At 36.4% G+C, this 27,304-nt stretch overlaps 1 protein-coding gene across 2 annotated transcripts in view; it reads right to left on the bottom strand.

Annotated features, from left to right (window-relative positions):
• The window catches only part of Plod2 (procollagen-lysine,2-oxoglutarate 5-dioxygenase 2), an 89,224-nt gene that overhangs the window by 25,244 nt on the left and 36,676 nt on the right, over positions 1-27,304 (bottom strand). For both annotated transcript variants that reach the window (XM_027933833.2, XM_027933834.2), the window contains exons 2-7: positions 23,530-23,621; positions 20,655-20,791; positions 8,286-8,449; positions 5,589-5,701; positions 3,046-3,109; positions 1,739-1,836 (exon numbers count right to left, since the gene is read on the bottom strand). In XM_027933833.2, coding sequence (XP_027789634.2) covers positions 1,739-1,836; positions 3,046-3,109; positions 5,589-5,701; positions 8,286-8,449; positions 20,655-20,791; positions 23,530-23,621 — 668 coding nt within the window. The remainder of the gene's footprint in view (positions 1-1,738; positions 1,837-3,045; positions 3,110-5,588; positions 5,702-8,285; positions 8,450-20,654; positions 20,792-23,529; positions 23,622-27,304) is intronic.

Raw genomic sequence — 27,304 nt, 5'->3', positions numbered from 1 at the left:
CTGATTCTGGTTGACCAGCCCAGATGAAAGGAGGCTTGAGCTCTGAGTATACATGGAATCTACCAATGAGCATTCAGACCAGAGCCCTGGAAGAACAGGAGGGAAAGTGAGGATTGAAAAACTGTCAGCATTAAGAGAGAATTTGCTGACGGGGAGGGAAGCAAAATACTCAGGAACATGTATAGAGCAGAAAAGGAAGATCTTGGACTGACACCTATGGGCATCGACTAAAGGAGCACAGGGAAAGAATCCACACCCACACACACATATGTGCACGCACATACTCACCCACATGTGATTGCACTCACACACTCACACTCACCCACCCATTCATGCACACGCACACGCTCACTCACACTCACACGATGTAAAACTGTCATAATGTGCATTAGAAAAAGAAAGCGACTAAAGAGGAAAGAACAGGAAATTAGTAGACAGAGCAGAGCATCATGGGAAAGTGCTTCAGGCTGGACCCAGGAGGATCCACATTCTCAGATGCTGACTTCCGGTGGAGAGAGCTCCAGGACTCAATGGCATGCCACAGCAGACCAGGACAGGAGCATTTTCCCTTGTGGTGTGATGGGAGAGGGTAGAGGGGACAGTAGTCATGTGCTTCTAAGAAGTCTAGAGGAGAGGAGAGAAGAAGGAGAGGAAGAAGAGGAGGAGAGAAGAAGCCAGGAGCAGGGTGGAAGGCAGTGTATGTTACGTGGGGTGGGAGGGGTGGGGGTTACTTCAACTTGGTTTTTTTTTCTTCCCCCATTTATTTGTTTTATTTATTAGAAGGAAAGATTTGAGGGTGATTAAAACTGACAACTAGAGAACAGAGCTTGGAAAACTTATTATGAAACAGAAAAGAGAGTCCATAGGGAAGACTGCTCCATAGGACGGTGGAATGGACAAAGGGCAGAGGGGAATCCTCAGCTAGAGGAGCAGATCCACACCTTCCATTCTGAGGGAAGAGAAGTTTCCTTCAATTTCCCGCCACTTGTGTAGCTGCTCTGGGCATTGGGTCCCTCCCTCCTCTGAAAAGGCAGGCTACACCCCACCTCTCTTCCCACAAGGCAAATCGACCTGTGGATCTCTTTTCCAGGTATTGTGAGTAAGCCAGGACCTCAGCATGTCCAGCACTACTTTTAGTACAGAATTTATATATTTTTCTCAAAGCAATATATGTTCCACTTTGGTTGGACACATGCAAACTTTTCATCCATATATTTTGTGGTCAATAGCATTTTCAGCAAGCTCAATTATATGTATTTGAAAAAGAAAAACATGCTAAGTTTCATTAGTCAAATTATATCTGTCATTAACTTTGGTATAAAATGAGTGCAAGAGGAAACTTCCAAGTTACATCTCGATCTTAACACTGTTGTTAACTTTAAAAATATTAAATCATGGGGAACAAATGATCCTCAATGGCCTGAGCAATTCCTGTTCAGAGGATATGGAATGATGGAGAGATGGAAACCCTCTCGAGCTAGCTCTTCCAGCATTATTAAACAGAACACTTTCATTCAATGTGCTGTATGTAGATAGAATAAAAGGTTGTCACCCTGTTGAGGAGAAACCTTCAATTTAGTTGATTAAATCAGATAATATACTGTATAAAAGACAAAGCCAATCAATTGTTCACATCAAAATATAGTTTTTGATTTCTTTTTTCTTAAAGATGATGACATACCACATACATCTCCATAGTCCACCTCCTAAAAACTACAGAGCAATCACCGCAACTCACCTTGGTGGGTCCATTTCCATTAATCACTGCTGGTAATGTTTCATAAAATGTATTCTTAACTCTGGTTTTTCTATCTTCAAATTTTAAAACAACTTCATCTGAGTTAAAAAGAGAACAGAGGTTTAGTGACATTCAATGTGTGTGCTTGTGTGTGTTACAAAACTTGCTGTAGATAAGACACACCATATGTTGTGACACTTAGAAATGGTGCCCATCCCATGTCAGCAGATCCCCACAAAGAAGGAGGATGATGACAGAGATGCACACCTGTTCCAGGGCACCTCACTCCCTCTGACAAAATGAGCGTGGTGCTAAGCCTTGGGCTGTGCAGAGGAAACAAAGCATCTTCACAGTGCTCCCCCAAATGACCCTTTGATAAGAAAGGGAGCAGCCCATTCATCTGCAGAACGGGCCCCATGCCTACTTTGCAGGGTTACTGCAAAGAAACAATAAAGTGTGTGGAGACTAGAAAGCTTCCTGCCTTAAGTAAGGTTTTCACTGGCCAGCATTGGTAGTTTTTCCAGTTTTTGAAAATCAGATTTCATACAATCATCCAGAGAGACACAAGAAACAGAGGAAGGGAAGCTAGGTTTTGGTTTCAGGTTCCTTTTGTGTTTCAGATTCCCATCTCCTGAGAATGCCAAACTCAGGCTTTCCATTCCCAGAATCGTTTTACCGTATGAACTGTACTGAATTCCAATCTATTTTTAACTTTTAAAGTATGAATGAATCAATGGATTGAGATACTTTGATTTAAAAAAGTATTCATTAATTATTTTAATGTGTTAATGTATTTTTATCAAGACATATCTCCAGGTAAACACACGCAGGTAGATTTGCATGTGCAAGCGTGTACATGGGTACGTACACACACACACACACACACACACACACACTCTTCCACAGCCTAGTTATACAGGTTTTACTGGTTACCCAGCAGCTGAGTCCAAAGGAGCTACTCTAATACTTCCAAGTAGTTCACAGTACAAAGAATTTAAACTGAAAAATGTGTAATAATGAGGTGTAATTAATTCATAAATATATTTGCAATTCCCAGAGGGTAAGAGATTAAATTTCAAGTTATATAGGACCAGAAGCTTATATTTTCACACTAGTTTTAGGAAATGATTTCAATGGAATATTTTGAACTTTATCCAGCTAAGTTCAAATTAAATATTTTTTAAATGTTGTAATATGTACACTGCAGACCTTAGTCCCCACCCCAAAGTGGATATAACAAAGGGAAGACAGTTCAAAACACAGGTGTCTGTTTTCAGACATAGGAATCCGGCATTTAGAAAGCATACCTACGGCTCCATTTAAGGCCTGGAAAATTCTGCACTTATGATCCAACGTGATGTTAATAGCTTCCTAAAAATTAAGAATAAAAATAATATTGAAAATCACAAGAAAAACAGCAAATACCATTCTCATGTTAGTATAGTTTGCTCTTTGGGGAATTTATGTCTTAAAATGCTCATGCTGACTGTCTAATGAAAATGTTGAAATGACTGAACTATTTAGCTGAGACAGAGAGCACTAAGTGCAAATCACTGCTATACAGTTTTAAATCAAATTTGTTTCCCAGTGACAACACCATAAATACATAATTCCATAAATGTTAAAAAATTATATTAATTACATATATATATAAATTATGAAACATTAGCTTGTGTTATATAAATATGGGAAAGCATATTCTTGAATCAGTTTGCATCAAACTGTAATTTAAGTCGATTTCCAGAGTGGCAAAAGCCCACAGAAGATTAACTGTTGTCCCAGTGATCTCCCCAACAGCAGACTCAGAACACAGTGCGGCATTTTGCTTGAAATAAAGAGCAAAATTCCCTTCGTGTGTCATGAGCAGCTACATAAATATGTTCTGATCATAGAAAAGTATGAGAAAGTATTTTGTGGGACTTCTAAAAGGCTACTAGGAGAGTTGATGAAACTGAGATGACCCGTATTTTACTCTTCTGCCTTTTCACTGCCCAGAATATGGATGCGATGGCTGGTGCTCCACTTGGCATTTGGGATAAGGAGGTTACATTGAAAAATCAGAGATAAAGGCTCCCAGTTGAGCAGCAAAGAGCTACCTTGACACCATAAAAGCACCCCGACAGTCTTGTGCTCCCTACCTTTTAATTTTTTTACTATGACAAAGGGAAAAATATCAACACATAGATAAAACATTTATCTTATTTAGGCCACTGCTAATTTAAATTGTTTTCTTTGTGACAGTTATTCTATTTTTTTTTTAAGGTACTGAAGATTGAGACCAAGGGCATTTAACCACTGAGCTACATCCCCAACGCTTTTTATGTTTTATTTAGAGACAGGGTGTCACTAAATTGCTTAGGGCTTCACTAAATTGCTCAGGCTGGCCTTGAACTTGTGATCCTCCTGCCTCAGCTTCCTGAGCTGCTGGCGTGTCCCACCATGCCCAGTGTGACAATTATTTTTACTAAAAAAGGGCATAAGACTCTGTCTACACCATAGCCTTGTGGATGCTCAGGCCCTAACCTCTCTAGGACTTCACTTTTATCTCTTTATTCAAGGTTCCATAGTCTCAAAAATTCTACAGACTGAAATGGGCTATAAAGCTCCCTGGGGCTCCAGCCAAAGGATCACACCAACCAACCATATCTGTAGGGACAACCCACTCTGGACCACGAACCGCTCAACATAGATTAGGGTTCTGTCTTCAATGTTTCCCCTATACCCTCAATCTCCATGTTTCAAGTCTCGCAGGGAGGTCCCTGTCTTTCCTAGTATCACAACTAACTATAAAATTAAAAACTGTCTTTTAAGTGGTTTTCTTCACATGTCATTTCAAAGCATTAAAAAAAAGTGTCATTTTACAAATTTAGTCAACTGAGTACATTAAGTCAATATTGCTATTACATGAAATAGAGAACAAATCTTGATTTGGGTATTCAGGAAACCCAAGATCCACTTCCTACAGTTACTCTGTGGCCTGTTTATCCCTGAGTGAAGTGTGGATACACAGTCTGGCTTCTCACTTACTGAGGAACAAAGAAGCTCATAGGAATACAAAGAGACCTTTGAAAGGCTAAAAGATTGACAAACGAGAATGTACTATATTTTTTTTAACGTTACAAAAGTACATTGGCATCCAATAGCTTCAAAGTATCTTAGGCAAAAAAAAAAAAAAAAAAAAAAAAAAAGAGTACAGCTAAATATAAAAGGATATACAGTCCTAATTCTTTGTATCTTAATAAATGACAGCTATTTGAAAATTTTACAAAAGCATTCTCCCAAGAGTCTCTGGAACTTTATTACTGCCTCTTTAAATCTCCAGCCTCAGAAGCTGTGATGACATAATTCACTCTGCTACTGAGAGGCAGCCAGGGACTTGGTAGGACCCCAGTGGAGGGGCAGCTGTAATGCTGAGAGAGGCCTCCCTTTTGTTTCTTTTATCAGGTTGTTTCAATATGTGTCTCAATAAACTACACAAAAAAGCAAAAGTTTGTATTTTCACTTTTCTTCTCGGTGACCCACCCAAGTTGGACAAGGTTGCTGACTTGGCCTCAAAGGGGAGGCAAAAGGACAGTTTAGCTGGTACTTTTCCAGGTGGGAGGACCCAGGCTCAGGCACTATTTGTTTGCTTCCTTGACTTTGTTTTTAAAATATGTAATTGGCAAGAACGTGTTGCAATTCAGTTTTCCAATTGCCATTCTGTCCATAAAAGTCCTTTGTTTCTGACCACTCCATATTAACAAGGCAACCAAAGCAATAGGATGTAAGGAACAATAAAATGCAATAGACACAGCAACCAAAACAATAAAAAAGGAATTAGGAAGAAAGGAACGGGTGGGCGATTAGTTACCCTGTTCAGTGGATCAATGTATATTTTTGTGTAAAAGAGCTGATCATCGTCATTATCCTGGAGATTCCACTGTTGAACTATACGGTTGATTGATGGAGCATAGCCAATAAATCCTGCAACAGAGCAGAAACGGAGAATGGAGAACTGCAAGCCCAAAACCTATGCTGTGTTAGTCCCACCGAACAGCTGCACAGAACTGAAGCCCTGAGGTTTAACCTTAGGATGGAGGTTCACAGATCACCACAAAACAAACAGGAGTTCCTGAGTGTCCTTTGCTTATACATCAGTGACAAAAGCCAAGTTCCTGACCAATTACAGAACAGAAAATCATCAGACGCTTTATAAATAATCACATTCCCCATATTCATTGACACAAAAGGGGAACTAACTTTTTCCAGTGCTACTAAGGGAAAATGACAAAACTAGGAATAGAACGAGACGGAAAAATTTTCTCTGTGACCTTCTAAAATGCTCTTCTTAGAGCCCCTGCAGAGAACCCACTGTTTCTGAAAGAAGAAAGTCTCCAAGACAGTGGTTTTAATGTTCATGCCAGGGATGCTAATGCAATCGAAGGAATGTGGGACTTGTCACTGATTGCAAAAATCCCAAAGAAATTTTATACCTAGGACTTTTGGGTAATTTTTCCATTACTTGACCGACTCATTACTGTGCCTGCTAAAACATTTTCTGGCTAGGTTTTTATGTCATAGTCTGGAAAAAAGGAAGTCTAAAATTGGATTGTTCCCCTTGGCCTTTGAGCATGAGCATTAACTACTCCAATAACATTTGTCTGAAAAAGCCATAGACAACAGGATCAGCTTTCCCATTTGATCCACCTCTGAATTTCAGAACTGCAGGCAAGCTGCTGTGTTTTATTGACACACAATACTTTTTAAAAGGGACCGGTGCTACTCCTCTGAATAGAAAGGAGATGTAATTTTTATTATTAAAATTAAAATTCTCTCACAGGAATAAAGGAATTCAAAGAAATAGGTTCAGGAATATTACAGTTACCTAGAGAAGAAAAAGCAAAATGAAAAAGTGACAAAACCACCACTGGTTTCTCATTTTTTGTTATTCCTGCCAAATTAAAAAATTCTAAAATTTTCAGAACAGATAATGTGTGTTTTAATTTCTACAAGTTTGTGGAGAGACGTATACTAAATAGACGTATACTAAATATACACAACATTTTCAATGGTTTCTATGTCTGATTTTGAAAAATCATGTTTCCTTATCATTTTTACAAAGTGGAATATCCTCAAATAAAAAGAAATATATTTTCATAATATGTGATATATACCTTATATGATTATATTTTATTATTAAAACTACTTTTATTAGAGGAGGAATTATAATTTACAAGAGGAGGAATTCCATCAAAATAGAAGATCAATGGAGTAGAGAAAGGGAATTGAGGGGAAGGAAGGGCAGGTGGGACAAGGAAAGACAAGGGCATGACCTAACTTTTTCATGTACATACATGAATATAGCAAAGAGAATCTCACAATTATGTATACCCATAAGGCGCAGGTTAAAAAAAAAAAAACTATTAAAAATCTTATAAAAAATAATTGACACATCTACAAATATATCGCATATCCCTTAAATAACTCTCAATATATCACCCATGAAATGATACAAACATTTAACATATTTATATTTTCTATCATCTAATAATTTTGACTACAAAAAGCTTAAGGCTGATTCTTTGGTATCCCTTAACAATCATTTTGTCACTTAAAAACTATGTCAGCAACACATATGCAGATCACCCAAAAAGTTCCCTTTTCTCATTATGGCTTGCAATTCACATCCAACTGAACTATCCAAGAAGTCCTTGGTCCTATTTGGTATGTCTTCTGCCCATTTATTTATATTAAACTCCATCTAAGAGAAACATATTTTAAAGTCAACATTATCTGAGGTCAATTTATTTTTATTTGTTAAGGGAGGGTGTGATAATGTGTGTTTTAATTCATGGTGGCATAGATAATACAACACTCTAAGTATACCCAGATGTTCAATGAAGAATCACATGATTACTGATTACAGGACAAATCACTTATTTACTCCGATATATTTCAAAAATAATCAAATTAAACAATGCCCACTTTTAAAAGCTACATGATGATTATAGATTGAAAATGAACCTTTTCCCAAGAAAGGAAACTTACTAAACCTATTATACTAGAGCCAGAAAATTCTCAGTAAAATTAGAATCAGACTTGGATCTCTGTTGTTTTTTTTTTCCTGAACAACCCAATGTCTTTAGGGAAAGTTCCTCAACTCATTAAGTTCCAAGTTGTTAATTCTGCAAACAAAATAACCATTCAAAAACTATTTCAAAGTTCCCGTAGTGGTATATTTGTGACTCAATTAAGTTTGTATAGGTGTTTCACATTTGCAATGATGGAAAAAAAATGGACTAAATTTGGACATAAGTTTCCTCACTTATGCAGAAATTGTAACATCTACACTGCCTAATATTGTCAAAAGTATCAAATATCATAATCTATGGGAAAAGCGTTTGTCAAGTCTAAAATGTGCTGTGGATTTTACACTGATATTTTTATAACAGTCATAAGATGACAGTTATTTAGAACTTCATGTCTACATATTTTTTTAAATGATGATACATCAGTACCTAAAATTTATTCAGATTGGCATTAAACATTTTCCCCAGGTGTCACCCACCTCCAGCATTCAGGTAGCGCTTCCCAAAGTGCACCACAGGATACTTGTCTGCCAGTCTCTTATCTGGCCAGAGAATTCCATCTGCTGCAAAGACTACTTTGTGGTTTGTCTTTTGAAACTTTTTTAGAACTTCTTCTGGACCACCAGCAAATAAAACATCAAAGCTATTCAATGAAAGAAAAAATGAGTTTTAAAATACATATGCTGGAATTTAGGTATATAAACACCAAGAAAAGGTCCTTAATAAAAATCAGGATTTAGAATCCAACACAAGATTAATTAACCAGCTATTTACAGAGCACATCAAAAAATTTCCCCAGACTTAAACTACATGGATTGTATTGAATTTTAGTGTTTACTATATATTAGCCAAATAGAATTTCAAATAAAAGACAGTTTTTTTGCAGTGATAGTCTTGATATTATTTAATAATCACCACCAAAATAAAAAGCTCTAAAATGGTATTGAAATGTTATAAATTATTACATGTTGTCTAAATTAATAATACAGACATAATCTTTTAACAACATTGCTACTTTAACTACCTAATATTTCAATTCAATTTGTACTAATCCACTATCATTTATGAATAAATATCATGAATATACACTTAATATTTCAGTTATTATATATACTGCAATCTTAAAAAAATTGTTCTGACCAGCATATTTTTTACAGCTCAATAAATCTGAAAAAATGTGGTAATAGATAATATAATTTAACTTTTATTTATGAATGGATTTATTTCTCATCATTTATTCAAAGAATCACAACGATCAATGTAAAAGCCATTGTCTAAAATATTTTTGCTCTGTGGTATGTTCCCTATTCACTACAACCTCAAAACCTTTGCATTTTTTTTAATATCAGTGTATCACAAGGCCACACATTTTCAAAGATAATAATTTAATGACTTATCCCAGGTGGCAAGCAATCCAAGGGAACAAATGCTCTCAAATCCAGCTCAAGGTCTTCCTCAGAGTCAATATTACAGATGGATTCATTCTCAAGGAGCTAGCTAATATGCTTGGCTAACAGTTGGGCATGACATAATACTTAGTAAATTATAACATTACATATGAATAATTCTATCAAAATAAAACACACTATTGTTTATCTCTTGGATAAAAAAAAAATTAAACACATTAGCGAGAGTATTGGAAATTTTTACTTATTATTTAAACTTGTAGCAGAGATGCCAAATGACCTCCATTATACATTCTCAGGCCCATGTTTTAATAGTGGAATCCACCAAATGTAAGACATATGACCATCCTGCTTAGAAGCTACAGTGAAGCTCCATGTGGCCTCATGACCTATTTAGTTCAAGGGAATACAGGTAAAACTTGGATAGACAGTCTCAGGTCCTTTGTTTTAAAAAGGAAGTTGCTTGCTTCAACTTGCTGCCCTCCCCTCTTTGTGGAGAGCCAGAGTTCATAAGTGCAAAAAATACCCTGACCTATACACCCTCACTATATATTCAATTCTCACTCTAGGAAAAGAGAAAAAGCCAGAAAGGGAGTTAAAAATGTAGAGAATGTACAACTAAATTTTGTTGTTTTGCTGCTTCATTTATGTAATTTTTAAAATAATAACAGCATTGGGATCAGAGGTACAGATTATTTCTTTTTATTTCAAACTGTTCTGGAGGAATAAAATTTATCATTTGTTTTTACTTTAGCTATGAAAATCATCATTTCAAAATTAAAATATCTACATATGAGTATGTAGAAACAGATAGATATACACATATATATAGTGGTACATACTTTTTTTTTTCCTTCCAGGATCAACAAGCAAGAAAGTACGTATTAAATAGCCTTATCACAACATCACTCACAGCACACAGTTTGAAGTCTGCCAGTTGAGTCTCTAAAGCCAGTGTTACCACTTGCTCTAAGAGTAATCATGGACAATTTATTGGATCTCCCTATGATTTAGTTCCTTTATTTATAAAATGGAGCAGAAGTAGTATCGATCTCATCAATCACTTGTAAAAAGAGATTAAAAACTAACAACAAACCCTGGAAGTTGTAAGCATCAATGTTATCCAAAACTAAAACCATTATTAACTAAAAAAGAAGGCTCCTATCACAGGAGAGGCAGAAGATACCTCATTTTTAAGTTTATGCCAATCTGAAAGTTAAAATAATTTAATTTTTATCCAGAGGTAGGTATTTTTTAAAATATAAAGTTGTTCTGATTAAAACCTCAAAACAACTATTCCATTCCTATTTATTAAAAAACAATAACAACAACTGAATTAATTTGACTTTAAAAAGAAAATAACAAATTTCTTCTCTTTTTCTTCTAAGCACAACGGATTTCTTCAGTTCTGTGTTTGTAAATACAGGTACTTTCCTTCAAACTTCTAGCTGTTGATAATTCTTTTAAATATTGAATATTAAGACATAAGAGTAGTTCTTATTTGGGTTGTGAGTGCTGTCTCTCTGAGATAGAAACTGCCATAGACCTCCAAAGAAAAGAGGAACCCAATCTATTTTTTGGAAATAAGGTGGAGCAGGTATGCTTAGAGAATCTTATGATCAAAGGCTTACGCCAGATTAATTCAGAAATTTTTCAGGTAGCATCACTTATTTAAACGCTATAAATGCAATTTTGGAAAGTGAATACTAAATCTTTGAAATCCCAGTGAACAGTACAGACCTATACACACTGTATGGCAACTATAAAGGTCAACATTCTGTCATGGAGGAGTTGTGGCAATTTTCACCTGAATAATTAATTCATAAGCATGAATTCATTTAAAACATGCAATTATTTTAAAGAAAACAGTGAAGGGAAAATTATTTTCATATAATTCAAGTAAATTTTGATTGTATAAAAATATAAAGTTGTTGAAATTTTTCCCCTTTCAATCTAGTAGCACTGTTCCTTTGTGTTTGAGTACTTTAGAAACATTTTTTTGGAATCTATTTAAGACTTCTCAAAGGGCAAGAAAGTTTTTCTACTTAAAATCATTTTGGCCACAAAAACTCAAATTTTGTTTTCAACAAAGAATGCACAAAGGTCATAAAAATAATTCTCATAGGAACTCAGGCCACTTAAATATGAAGAATAAAATAAAACTTTCCACAGTTAACTATGGTAAATATTCCTGAGTCCTGCAAAAGCCATAGATTCCACATTACGTGGTCATATTGAGTCCTGTACCAGACATGTCAGAGCCCCATCTCCAACAGGTCATTGAGACTGACACGTGTTTGCCCTTCTGTGTTCCCTGGTTCTATGGTCCCATCAGCCACTCGATTCCCAGACTGAAAACGTTCATGTAGCCTTGACTCCTCCCTCTCACAGCCTGTCATTAAATCTTCTGCCAAACACTAGTGATTCCATCTCCTTAATCTGTTTAGCATTCAGATCCTCTACAGCATCACTAGAAGGCACTGGCCTAGACTCATTAAGACATCCTATGGGTTGCCACATCACCCATCTCCACATCACCCACTTCTAATTAGGACTGTCTGACATCTCTTCACAGTGCCCGTCCCCAGACCCAATCAGTGCTTTTCAACTATGATCTAAAGCAGGAGTCAGCAAATATTCACTCCATCTCTCACCTTTTACAGAAAATAGTTTAGCTCTGAAGGCCACATGGTCTCCGTCAAACATGGTAACCCTGCCTCTGTGGTGCAAGAGCGGCCACAGACTGTATGTAAATGAACAAGCAGGGCTGGGTTCCCAGAACACTGCTCTACAAAGCAGGCAATGGATTAATATTCAGAATATACCAAGAATCCAACAAACTTAACCCCCCCACACCAATAACTCAATGAACAAATGCACAAAAGAACTGAACATAGAACTTCTTAAAAGAATAAACACAAATGGCCAACAAATATATGAAATAATGTTCAACATCTCTAGAAATCAGGGAAATGCAAGGAAAAACGGCACTGAGATTTCATCTCACTCCCGTCAGAATGACAATGATCAAAAATACAAACAACAACAAATGCTGGCAAGGTTGTGGGGGAGAAAGGAACCCTTGTATGTTGTTGGGAGGCCTGCACACTAATACACCCACTCTGGAAAGCAGGGTGGAGATTCCTCAAAACACTAGGAATGGAACCACCATACGACCCAGCTATCCCACTCCTGGGTGTTTTCCCAAAAGATCTAAAATTGGCATTCTACAGCAATAGAGCCACATCAATATTTGTAGCAGCACAATTCACAATAGCTAGATTATGGAATGAACCCAGATGCCTGTCAATAGATGAATGGATTAATAAATTGTGGTGTGTGTGTGTATGTGTGTGTGTATAAATATATATAAACATATGGCTGAGTTCTATTCAACCATAAAAAAGAATGAAATTGTGGCATTTCCTGGTAAATGGATAGAAATGGAGAATATCATGCTTAAGAGAAATTAGCCAAACTCAGAAACTTAAAAGTCAGATGTTGGGCTGGGGATGTGGCTCAAGCGGTATAGCGCTCCCCTGGCATGCATACGGCCCGGGTTCGATCCTCAACACCACATACAAACAAAGATGTTGTGTCCGCTGAAAACTAAAAAAAATATATATATTAAAATTCTCTCTCTCTCAAAAAAAAAAAAAGTCAGATGTTTCCTCTCTTATGCAGAAGCTAGAATAAAAGAGAAGATAAGGATAATAAATATCAATTAAAAGACAAGCCAAAGGAAGTCTAGTAGAACAGAGAAAGGAGAATGGGAGAGGGCAAAGTAGCTGGGAAGGAAAGGGGAGAATTATGAACTGAAATCGATTTCCATGCACGTGTGAGTTTGTCAGGATGAAACCAACTATACAGCTCTAATCAAAAAAAAAAAAAAAAATAGGCAATGGGCTGAACCACAGTTTATTGACCCGTAGAATGAAATCTAAATGAATCAGCATAGTGTTAACAGCCAAACTGAGTCATATGATGTGTCATCTGCACCTTTCCTCATGATGGCACCTCCTCTTAGTACCTATTTTCTCAACTGGGTCCAAAGCAACACATTTCAGTGTCCTTTCCCAGGATACCTCCTCTACAAAGTTCTCCTTGATGACCATTACTGGAAAACACCATTTCCTTCCTCTTATCACCCACAGCTCTTCTCCTCTCCGCCTTCACCACAGGTATTGTTTTCTGTCCTTCAAGCTAAGAATGCTTACCTCAGATTAGACTACATGTTTCTCCTTCAAATGCTAGATCCATGTCTTTTTTCTTCTATATATCTCCTTGGCCTTGGATTTTGAAGATAGTCAATAAATATTTGTTGTACAAATAAATGAATTAGTGAATGAATGAATCACTCCAAGTCTCATCAAGAAGCAAAACCTACCATGCAGCCGGAAAAATAAAGCAACAGAAGTCTCCCCTAATTGTGACTTATTATTTCCCAATCCAATATTTTCATTATCATCACTAGCATAAACTTAAATAAAAGTTATAATCATCTAAACTATTAGCAGTTAGTGTCTGAAAGCTTAAATAAAGTCTCATAAACTGAAGCTTTAGAAGGCGTAACAAAAAAAAACCCTAAAAATTCTGTTGTCACATCTTCACTTCAAATATATATCTGTATTTCCAGAGACAAAATTAACACCACAAACCAACACCAAGGTGCCATACTTTAACAGCCCCTAGGCACACACACAATCAACCCATTTAAAATATCCACCCACAGGTACTTGCAGAATAAATTATGATCAAATCACAGTAGAAAATTATCACATAAATTTTAGCCACTTTGGAGAGAAGAAAAGGGAGCTAGTTGGGGGACTATTTTAAAAATCAAATATTGTTTGGTAAATTTTCCTCCTAATGGCATATAATTCCATTTGCATTTCACTTCATGAGGTCGGGCAGAGGCAGGGTCAGTGAAGACTGCCTAGTTGGAAGGTCGCTTCCCACAAACCGTGTTTTGGAAAGTTGCAGCCAAGTGCTGGACAAACCTCTGGCAGGGAGAGAAGCCAGGGAGAGAGGAGTGGCAAAGACGTTAGTGGGCTCGCTCCAGCGGCAGCTCTCTGCGGGGAGGGGGCACAAGGCTTCACCTGCTTCTGCACCAGTCTCTTTATTTGGGAAATGATGAGATTAATTAAAATAAAAATTCCCCTCCAGTTCTAAAATAATAATGAAGCTTATCTCTAAAACATTAACACTTTGAATGCTGACATACATTTAGTGCATAAGTGTTCAATGGATCAATAAAGAAATAAATCTTTTTTTTTTAAATTCCTTACACTTAGTGTGACACAGCTGGGATGTGCCAAATACAACACACACAAAACTGTTGAGCAAAGCATGTACCCAGAGGGTTGGATTTCCATCTCGTTTGGTGTCCCCAGCCACAGCAGCTAGTACCATATTTTGCACATATAGGTGCTTAATGAATACATGTTTACTAAGAAGAGCAAAATTGAAGGATAGACCCACTCACTATTAAATAGAGGGGAGTGAAGGCAGGGGAGAGGATATAGGGGTAGGAAAGATAGCAGAATGGATGAAACTATTGCCTTATGTACATATATAACTATATAACCAGTGGAATTCTACATCATGTATAACCAGAAGAACAAGAAATTATACTTCAAAATGCATGATGTATCAAAGTGCATTCTACTGTCTTGTATAACTAATTAAAACAAATTTTTAAAAATTTAAAAATGTGAAGAGTAGACAGTCTGCTTTGGGAATACATACAGAGCAATCACACGTGAGACCGGCTAGGACAATCAACCAAGACTGATATGATCACCAAAACCCCTTTGTGTTTTTAAGTCACATGCTCCTTCTTCCTCATTCCTACCTATGGGGCACTAATGCGCCCACTCAAACCTCAGCAGATATCAGCAATAAAAACCCAGATTCACTCCTTTCCCACTTTATTCCTAAGCACACTGTACTCTTTCCCAGATGACCAAGAAGACGGTGTAATATATCTGAGTGACAGCTGACGATTTAAATCTTTCTGTCAAAAAAGAAAGAATGAAACAGTATAGAAACAGGAACCTTGACGTGTTTTGGCTTTCTTTCATGCTAACATAATGAAATGTTGTCCCTCATTAATGACTGGGTTCTCAGTGCCTGCACACTCCACCTGCCTCACAGCCCAGGAGGAGGAGCCTGTTAAATAAATCTACCATTAAAATTATAGACATCATATTGGAAGGTTTTGCTTCTATATAAACTGTGTAAGACAAAACAAAGGTGGACATACTAGGTACACATTAACTTGAATTATGAGAGATATAAAATGTTTACTAGAAAACAAATACAATAGATCTTGTTAATTTTAGAATAATGTGCATAAATTACACTTTTATAACAATAATAATAGCTGGTTGCAGTGGCACACACCAGTAACCCCAGCAACTCTGGAGGCTGAGACAGGAGGATCTCAAGGCCAGCCTCAGTAACTTAGTGAAAGTGTAAGCAACTTACTGAGTGTCTTCCTCAAAATAAAAATAAAAAGGGCTGATGATATAATTCAGTGGAAAAGGACCCCTAGGTTCATTACCCAGTACCAAATAATAATAAGAATAAAATCAGAAAAATAATATTCTAACAAACAATTCACCAAGTGATCCACTAAAACATGATCTTTGCATAATTTACTAAAGTAAATGATGCTAAAGTTAAGATGACGCCAACATTCAGGTTGTTTTGAAAACACACATCCTGAAGTTTGTTCAGTCTTGGTGGCTGAGGAGGTGTGACACAAGTGAGAACTCCCTGGGAATCTGCACATGGCTCTTTCTCTACAGTGCTACTGTCAATGCCTAGATCACATTTTGTGCTCAATACACGCACACTGAGTGCTGAGAGAAAAACTGGCTCAGTGAACTCACTTTTTCAATAAATAATGCTCAGTGAGAAGCCAAAAGAAACAAACACTGGTTGACATAAGAATGATCAGAAGAGGCAACAGCATCCTTTTCACAGTTTCTGTTTAGAAGTCAATTTTTAATAATTTTAATCCTTACAAAGTTCCAAATGTCTTTCTGACTTTAGAATTCATTTTATTTTTCAAATAAATAAAAGAAAAAAGTTTGAAAAAAGTTTGGAAATAGTCATCATATTTCTCCCCTTCAAAAGGTCTGTTTCTCCTTGTGAAGCAATACACTGTTACCCAGTATTTATGGATCCCTTGCTATGGTGCCCAGAAAATACACAAATACATAAATAAACCAACGTCACAGTGTGGAGCAAACAACTAAATTCAGCCTAGAGGATCAGTGATAGGGCACAAGGTAGCACAGCACAGACTGGTGTGATTAGATTGCTCCTCCATTTTTTTTAGCCACAGTTTATTTATCTTGGACCAACTTCCCATATCACAGCCACCTAGGAAACTACTGAAATAATGACTTCACTTTAGATTATTTTAATCATATATATCAGCATTCATGGTGTAGCACTGACTACCATTCTACTTTTTTTCTTTTTTGGTGGTACCAGGGATTGAACCCAAAGACCCTTAACCCCTGAGCCAAGCCCTCAGCTAAGTTGCTTAGGGCCTTGCTAAATTGTTGAGGCTGATTTTGAACTTTCCATCCTCCTGCCTCAGCCTCCAGAGCCACTGAGATTACAAGTGTGCGCCATTGTGCCCCACCCATTCTAATTTTTTTAAGTTTAGTTTTCCTTACGTTGTCTTTAATTGGCAATAGCCAATCCCTTTATCTTATGTCAAAGGCTTAATCATGTTTAAACAAATACATGGATGAACTGGAAGGTTTCTACATACCAAAATATTTTAAGCAGATGCTTTCACAAAAGAAAATACTCCTTTTTCATAAGGCCAATAACTACCACCAAATATATCTTGTGAATAATACATATACTGAGGGTCTTTAAAACCGAGCACATTCGAGTGCTGATTAATTGAGATATACACATTACTGCCAATGAAATTCTGCCCTGTCCCTAACTCAAACTCAAGTAACTGCACTGACGTTATTTCTAACTAGTTTTCTTCAACATAATTTTTTTAGTTTAAAAGAAATTTTCTCAAGTCTATAAGAATAAAAGTGTCAACATTTTTACTAAATGACCTTATCTGACACTCAAAAATCTGGTAGAATGGTTCCACCATGTGCTTACGTTAGGTCCTGGGATGCTGCTGGCTTCCAGCACTGTGTACAGCACAGCAAGCATTATGTGAGGATATTCAGTGAGTATCAAATTTACTCCCAAGAACACCACTTTTTGTTACAGTTTAGTTTATGCACTGTATCTACAAAAGAAAGAAACAACATGTGGTCCCCATAGAAAAATTAAAGCTGCTCACCTGTCTTCATTGTGAACACAGTAAAAGAAATACATGCTTTATAAGGCAATTCTAAAAGTAACACAAAGTACCTTATAAATGCTCTTCCAGAGAGATAAAGGTATTATAAAACCATCTAGGATAATTTCTCTTCCTAAGGGAATCTGCAGCTATCAAGTAACAATATTTATCCTCCAAATTTTCATTAGTTTGCTTCAAAAGAATAATTTTTGTCCTTTAAAAGCCACTAAATGCATTGCACATGTCCATAGTTGCTCTAACCAAGAGATCATCAAGCCATATAAATTGCAAATAAACACATGTACTCACATACACACACACAAATACACACACACACACACACAAAAAAAAAAAAAAAACTTTAAATAACTTTTTAAAAAATATTGGAGGCAATTTCATATGTAGAGATCCTCAGGTTTAGTTTTCTTTTGAAAAGAATTCAAAACCTTGACAAATATTAATTTTTATCTAAATTAAATATGATAAATCTTATTCTGTAGAGTGAGTTTTTTAAAAGATCCAGCCTCTTATTTTAGATGTTCCAAAATTTAATTCAGAATATACATTCTCGTGACACAAGTTCATAAAACTGTTTCTAATTTAATGCACAAATGCTATCTAAATGGGGACAAAGGACCCTTATCATATATTAGAAATGTTCTAAAATTGAATAGTAATGATGATTATACAACTTTGTTCAGTATACCAAAATCACTAAATTTTACATTTAAAATACACAAGTCATGATATAAAAATTATTTTAAAGGCCTATGTAAACAAATAATCACATAAATCTGTGCATTTTTATATAGTAGTGCCTTATGCTTTTACAAAACTATTATAATTGAATCATCCTTTTAAAAAAATCACATGAAAAATAGGTGTTTGTTTGCTTAAGATGAATGTATCTTGAATTCTGACCCTTCATCAAAAGATGAGCAATTTTTTAAAAATAGAATAGGCAATGGATTTAAAATAATTTATAAAGAGCTGAATTCAATTCTCCTGGGCCCAGTACACAATACCGACATAATGTTCAATTATACTCAACACACTGTATACAATGCTTTTTTGAAGTGTTGTTTTAAAACATAAGAGGAAAAATATACCCTAAAATGACAGCAGCTGTTCCGCCCCTCTGTGCCCTCTTGGCTACTTTCCCCTGCACCCTTGGCTGAGCCACAAGATGGGGACACTGGGTGATGGTGGAGAAAACTTTAATGACTCCTTCTGGACAAGGACTTAGCTGAGTTGGGCCTAGGTCTTTCCAGCTGGCTGGCTGTTCTCAGAGGTGTGAGACATGGCTTCCATCTGACTCACTGATCAATATCAAACACTAAGACCTCGAAGACACTGGCCTTCTATTAAAATACGACCATTGTTTCTGTCCAGCTGGGTTTAAATATCATCTGAATACACAAACCCAACATCCAGCTGGCTCTAGATCACAGGGAGACCCAAGTCTCCTTAGAAACAAACTGGCCTCACTTCACCAGTTCCCCAAGGCAAAAGCTTGGATTGGCAGGAGAGGGAACAGGGATGATAGGTGAGGGGAAAAGGATAGGATTCTTCCGAAAACCCATGAAGAGTTTGAGGAATCTGAAATCACTATTGGCTCATATGTGGAAGCTTTCACAAGGAGAATCTGCTTCACAGTCAAAACCCAAATGTACATTTGGAAACTTCAAGCTAACTGATCTAGTTATTGGAAATCTATGGTAATTTTAAAACAAAATATACCCAATATTTAATCTAAACAGTTTTTATGATGAATTATTTTATTTTATTTTTATTAGGGAAAAATACATAACAACAGACAATGTAGAAAAATTCACAGTACACAAGCTCAGCCCACAGGGTTTCTGAGGTATGCCATGCCAAAGCACATCTTGCCCAAAAAGGTAAACACGAGCAGAATGTAATTTCTTGCCTGGGAGACATCAGGAAAATTCCAAAGATACAAGTATTATGGATTCTTTCCAAGTTTTCAGGTGCTGATGTTATGGAAACTTCATTATTTCTACTTTCATGTTCACATTTATGTCTCTTATTTACATCCTTATATTTTTAAAAGCTCTCTTATTTTCATCAGCAAATAAGAGTCCTTTTAACTTTTTTCAAAATAAAAGATACAGAAAGTCCTTTCTAAGTTAAAGAGGAAAATACAAGGGGATTTAAAATGAGTGATCAGTAACCAAAAACATAAAAATTAAAATTAAAAAAAACAAAGAATGTGAGAAAGAAAAGTGACAACTTGAAAGATTCATGACAAGTTGATCTATTTTTTTTTTAATATAAGAAGAAGCTAAGAGAAGATTGCAGATACTCCAAATTATTCAGGACAGTGGAGTATACAAAAAGCAGTACTTATGGGCTAGGGGGATACAGTATTTATATGCTAGGGGGATAGCTGGGTGTTAAAGCATCCTTTGAATGCAAACCGAGGGCTGATTCCCAGCACCAAAACAAAAAGATATTTATACATTGAGAAGGTTCTTCTCTCACAACACTGGCTTTCTTGCATTTCACTTGTGTTTATAACTTTACATGATCTTTTTTCCACCCCAGGGTAATCAGAATCGGTTGAGCCACCCTTCTTAACAGAAAAGTTCAACATGACCTTAACTTCTTCACTAAAACATGAATTTCACAAAAACATTAGCCTATACCATGTTTTCTCATTAGTGTCCATAGCAACTGTTTTTTGGGTTTTTTTTTTAATGCTAGGGATTAAACCCTAAGCCTGTGCATGCTAGGAAAGCATTCTATCATTGAGCTGCATCCCCAGTCCTCTGTATTTTTCATTTTGAGATAGGGCTTCACTAAGTCTCCCAGGATGGCCAAACTTATGCTCCTCCTGCTTCAGCCTCCCACAGTGCTGGGATTATAGGCGTGCACCATTTCACCTGGTGTAAATCCTCACTTTAAACATATTACACAATTATGTCAGACCATGGTTTTATAACTATGAGAAAAATATACTTTTTAAAACAATGACTCCTTATCAATAAGATAATTTAATGTATAATAATACATAGATATAAATCTCAACCTTTTAAAAAAATAATTTAATATAGACTGAAAAATCCACAGGGTGTGTCTCTTACCATTCAGTGAACAGAATGACCAGATCATCTTGACTGGCATATTGTTCCATGACTTCTTTCATTAATCTCACTTTCTGGCCCCCTCCAATACTATTAATGCCATCTCCCCCTCTCCACTCTTCTCCTTGACCAAGGACCTATCAAAGAAATCAACATTTCAACCCTAAGCAAAACTCAGATTAAATTATGACAACACCATAAAAAAACTTAAAATCATTGCCATCTTTACAGTCCTACACCATAACCCACTCTCCACGTGTCACATTAAATCATGATGCCAGAAAAAAGAAATTAATGACTGGATCAGTCATACTTCTTTAATATTATCCACCCCAAAAATGCCATTCCCAATTTTATCATTTCAAAATTTGAGTCTACTGCATGCAGCTGGACTGAGGAAATATTTCTTGTATCTTATTATTCTTTGTTCAGCATAAAATTAAAAAGAAAATGAAGAGATCTTCCATATCAGTTTTTTTTTCAATCTGGTAGGAAATGTGTAAGATCAAGATTGAAATCCCCTGAAGCCCAGGGTTCTCCTCGACTGGCCCTGAAGGAATTTCCTACCAAACCAAAATGGATTGTTCAGGGAAATGCAGAGGCCATCAAATAACAGGGCACTTTCTTTACCTTCTAAATCTTCAAATGTCTTCGTTCTTGTTAAGAATTTATCAATGCAAGAAACTGCCTGCACACAATTAACTGGAGCTACACCTGTACCCTTGATCTTCACTATGCATCTGTGCCCTTGATCTTCACTATACACCTGCACCCTTAGTGCTACACCTGTACCTCTGACCTTCACTGCACTCTATACCCTTGAAGCTACACCTATACCCTTGATCTTCACTGTGCACCTGTACCCTTAGAACTACACCTGTACCCTGGATCTTCACTGGCACATGAGTCTCCATAGAGCCTCCTGAGTTGGAAACACACTGTTTACACACCTGGCCCTGAGGCAAGAGGAGCATAAGATGTGTCCCTCCTGTCATACACAGTTTTATCTTTTGTTTCCTCAAAACAGTGTCTGAAGGTGCTAAAATATTGATGTATTAGGAGACTAGGGGGAACATAACTGAGAACATAACTAAAAATAAAGACGAATGAAGAAAGTAAACTAAAAATAAATAAATACCATGAGTTGTCACTGTCCTTAACACAGAGCCAAATATAAATCTGTTGGCAAAGCAAGCCAGTGGGACTCCCAGCCTCAAATCTCTCAGAATCATTTCATCTCTACCTATAATGAGGAATGGGAGGAATATTCCACCCATAAAAACTCAAACTCGTGTGGATCAGGATTCAAATTATTTCTAATCTAGCAGAATTATTGGTTTTTACTTGATTGGTTTCACAACCCTTCTGGAGGCTCTGATGCTGCAATAGCAACTGCCCTGGCCACACCTGAGGGTCATACAGTACAGTGACAGGCCATGCAGCATGCGCCGGACCTCAGGGTGCACCAGAATCACACCAGAATCCGTGGACAGCTGGAGAAAGCACAGAATTTGTTATTCAGCTGTTCTGAGGTGGCCTGAGTGTTTCCTTTCTAACTAGTTCCCAGGTGATGAGGGTACTGTGGTTTGAAGTCCACACTTTGAAAATCACTGCATTACAAAATGGGAAGCCAGCAGAAAGGGCATGAACTCCAGAGCCAGTCAAATAGGGCTGTGGTCTAAGACCTCACAGGTTATAGCTATGGACCCTGGAGCAGGTTCTCTTTGCCCATAAATAAATATGTACCTTACACTGTTCATATAATGACTAAGAAGGTACCATATGGAAAGTTCCTAGTCAGGTGCCTTGCACATAACAGTCTATTTTGTCAGCCTAGTCTGAACCCAAAAGATCCTCCTCAAAGACTTCAGAAATGTTTTATCCTAATTCTTCTTTGACTTCAGTGAATATCACTATATTTCTTGTCTCTCTTAACGTACTTTGAACATATTTTCATTGATCTTTTATTAAGCAAGCACCTGTACCTCTGACCTTCACTGTACTCTGTACCCTTGTTACCACCCTCTTTCCCTGCAAATTCCACCTCTTGACTAGCTGCTGTGCATCACCATCAGTACCTTCTACTCCAGAGGCTGCCTAAGGAATACGACCTTTTATTGAATTACATGTAAGTATAGCTCAGTTTTTCCCCAGGCCAAAGCAATCTTTCCCCTCCTTTTATTTATTTTTTTTTAATTTCCTGCCTAGATACTTGCTTATTCTCCTTTTATTTGGAGAAAATATCTGGCTAGCAGATCCTTCTATCAAATGAATAAATCAGTAAAAATACTAAGACCCTCCCTCCTCAGTTTAATAGTTCTATCAACCTCCTCAAGTCTCCTCTGATCACATATGAGTAAAATGTCCCCTAGAGATGTCTTCTAAATGTGTTTAGTGTTCCCAAATTCCTCTAAAACAGATACAGAAACAAAGCAAGAAAGGAAAAGTAACTCTTAGTGATGGACAAGACAGGTCTCCCCTCCCACAGCCATGCTTCCAATTCCCTGTAAAGAAACCACCTCTGTGGACAACCCATAACAGAAAAAATTATTCAGTCACCAAAGAACACTACTGTCTAATCTTTGTACAGCCCCGCAAAATAAATTATTTATATATGCATATACAGATACACATTTACATATTCTTTGTGTTTTATAGAACATGCTTATGTCAAATATTAGCAAATATTAACAAATTTATTGTCTGCATGGCAAATATTAGTAAGGCCAAAATATAGCTTTCAATGTGCATAGAAATAGCAATGATGCAAACAAATTTCATCTTCCTTGAAGGAATTACAGATTTTGTTGTTGACATGAAAAATGTACTTTGAACACATATCCCACCACCTCTATAAAGTAAAAATATACTATACCTTCACTGTGTAATTGAAATATTTGGCTGAGTGCATAAATCGGTGAAATCCATCACTTTCTTTTGTTGCTACAGTTATGACTAATAATTTATCTGCAAAGACAGAAGGAAATAATGTAAGTAGGTTTACCAAGAGTTTAAATGCTAACACTTTACAACTCAATATAGTGATTAGAAACCTCATTAACCCATGGGAATGTTCTGGTGTGTTATTCTACGTAAGATGAAACACAGGGCTATTGAAAACCAGGCAATTCAAATTCAATTCAAATAACTAGCCCCTCAATGACAAATTATATTAATGGTAAAGAAAAAGTTCATTAGTGTTGGAGGAAAAGCATGTCCTCAATGGAGTATTTCAACATTAAGAAGAAAAAAAAAGTCCATTATATGCACATTTTAAAAATCTGTTAACAGTAAGACCCTTAGATACTATCTAATCCCCCAGCTTCACTGTCACCTGTAAATCTTCCCAGATTTATGACACACATCACTGAGGTGCACCAGACGATTACAGTTTGCTACAGACATGTGGCAAACAAAGAAAAGATCTAATCATAAGACTGATCCGAGTCCACAACAAATCTGAAGTAAGTATTTAAAAACAAAGTCTTAATTTTTCCTTCTTAACCATGAATTCTTTACAAGTCTCAAAAGCCACAAAATTTGCATCTTTTATTTATTGTTTATTTTTTTCCTTTAAAGAATTAGTAGATATGCAGTTTTGAGTTACTATGTTATAAAAGATTATTACTTTCAACCTAATATCTCTCCTTAGCAGAATCAGGTAGATTTAAGGAGCTAGTTCTTAATATCTACAGAAGCCACTAAGAATAAGACCTATTAGGAAAGGCATGTTGGGAATGCATAAAAGAAACAAAAACAACAGCAAATGCCAAATGGGCTGCGATGCCATTTTTTTTTCCCCTCAGTCTGAAGATTTAGGAGGATCCCTGGACTAAGAAAGGCAAAGTTGCTGCATACAATGGCATATGCCTGTAATCCTAGTTGCTCTGGAGGCTGAGGCAGGAGGAGCACAAGTTCGAGGTCAGCCTCAGCAACTTAGTGAGATCCTGTCTCAAAATTTCAAAAAGTAAAAAGGGCTTAGGATTGAAGATGTAGCTCAGTGGTAGAGCATCCCTGGGATCAAGGCCAGCCCTACAAATATTTAAAAAAAAAAAAAAACTAATATCTTCAATATTCTAAACAGTGAGTTATACCCTTTGATTTCCCCTGTCCATTAGGGAATATTCAGAAACTCTTACATAACCCCTAAGCAATATAAAGCCACTGGTCAATATTAATTGCATCATATAATCAGTTAAAATAATTATATAGGAACCAAGGTAATTCCTCATCAAGTTTTGAAAATAACTAAAACAATACAATATAAATAACTATAATACACATAAAGAAATAATAAATTCAGCTGGGCACAGTGGCACACGCCTATAATCCCAATGACTCTGGAGGCTGAAGCAGAATGACCTTAAGTTCAAAGCCAGCCAAAACAATTTAATGAGGCCCTAAGCAACTCAGTGAGACCCTGTCTCTAAATAAAATACAAAAATGGCTAGGGATGTGGCTAAGTGGTTAGGCACCCAGGGTTCAATCCCTGGTAGGCAAAAAAAAAGAAAAGAAATAGTAAATTCAAATATACACTTGTCAAACAAATAAGAAAATCATTTCAATGAAAATAAATATCCACATTCTTAGGTTTCTTTCAAAAAAGAGGTGATCACTTAAATAATTTTTAACATAGGAAATAAATATTCCAAGAAAAATAAAATCATTTTCATTGTCAAGTACATATTTTAAATATTTTTAAATTACCCATTGTTTTTTTTTAAAGAGAGAGAGAGAGAGAATTTTTTAATATATATATATATTTTTTTTTAGTTCTCGGTGGACACAACATCTTTGTTTGTATGTGGTGCTGAGGATCGAACCCGGGCCGCACGCATGCCAGGCGAGCGCTACCACTTGAGCCACATCCCCAACCCAAATTACCCATTGTTTTTACAAAAAAATCAAATTATCCTTTATAGAGTTCCCAACAAGCCTTAATAGATTAAAAGAATTTGACATGGTACCAGTCATAATAATTTTAAATTAAGAAATACCATATTTTATGAGAGGAAGGAGCATATTTTAAAGGTCTCTTTTCTCTGTAATAAAAAGACTATTTAAAGATAACTTTTTATTTATTTTTTTCTACATAAATCATAAGAATTAACTACACGATTAGATTTTTTTTTTTACTGGACAGAGTTTTACATTAATCATTTCCAGTATAAAATTAACAGCAAGAATTTCATCATCCTTAATAGGAAAGTAATGTTGGCCAGACCATGATATGACAAAAATGTCACCAAATTCAATGACTCAGAAGGCAAAGCTTAAACTTAAAGAGTCTGACAGTGTCTAGCAATCCTATGCCAAATAAGGGCTCTGTCATTTGAGAACTGTTGCTAATTACACACGAAGAACAAAACAAAAAGACTATGCAATTGTGTCAAAGAAAGGAACATTTAATGACACTGTATATGAGCTGACCCCTCACCTGCATCTCTGCACATCATCTTTCTCATCTTCTCATGAGAAATAATCTTACTCAGCTGAAGAAGGTGCTGAGATGCTCCACTCTCAACTTCTTATCAGTCAATTCAGAGCCCACTTCTTTTAAAAACAAAATTAACCTAAACTTGAAACTTGCTTAGGTTCCAAAATAACTTGAGACCCTGGCCACCCTTCTGAGGAAGGGTAAATTCAAATTTACTAGAAATAAAGGGACAGACAATGATGAGTGACAGAAAAGAGATGCCACCAATAAAATCCAGAACATGAGAATTTCTACAGGATAAATGACATATAGAATCAATGGCCAAAGGGAAAAAGGGAAGGAAAACCTGTATTCACTTACAACTAAGAGACATTTCAGCTCTTTAAAAATCATGAACTGTAACTGAGCCCTGACTTGGGAAAACTTAAATATTTCCTGATAACCTGAAATAATTTATTTTTAGTAGGCTGAAGGCATTTACATTTTTTAAAGTCATATTCAGACATGCATACTCAAGTATTTACCCAATGAAAAGGTATAGTAGCCATGATCTGTTTTACAACTTCATGGCAAATAAGCAACAATGAAGGAAGAAAATAAAGATTAAACAAGATTGGCTGTACTGCACGTGATGACTGCTGGAACTGGGTTAGTTTTGTGCATGTCTGCAAATTCCTATAATTACAAAACAAAGAGTTCAACTTCTGTGTGAAATTTCTCATCTTCCAAACATAAAATTGGGAGAAAAGTATGTATTACAATTTTGTTAATAGTCTGAATCACCTAAGAAAAAGGAAAGATGAAATGCACAAAGAAACTGTTAGAACCAAACAAGATTATAATTTAAACAACTATAATTAATACTTTACCCAATCCATCCTCTACAAAACAAGATAAAATAAGATGACCAAGGAAATGGACTTCAGAGTAAGAACCTACCAACCTCTATTACCGTCATCTTAAGAACAACAGCTGTGGAGAATAATGACTTGAGTCATGGTCTCTCTGCCTGCCTTGTGGTTGTGTTGTGCTGGGAACTTCCTGAGTGCAAAGTTGCAGGTCAAGCTGGCCCAGTTGCTACAGTGACACCCAGCCCAACAAGGCTCCATGCAAAGGTGCAGAGATGCATCATTCTGGACCTTGATCTCAGGCACCAACTCGTGGGACATAGAATTCTGAGCATAGCAAGAAAACCCCAATGTCTTACCAGTCC

The sequence above is a fragment of the Marmota flaviventris genome, chromosome 8 (genome assembly GCF_047511675.1).
Source record: "Marmota flaviventris isolate mMarFla1 chromosome 8, mMarFla1.hap1, whole genome shotgun sequence".
In the NCBI taxonomy this organism is placed as follows: Eukaryota; Metazoa; Chordata; class Mammalia; order Rodentia; family Sciuridae; genus Marmota; species Marmota flaviventris.
Note: the sequence above shows the minus strand (reverse complement) of the source record. Positions and strands in the feature narration are given on the sequence as shown.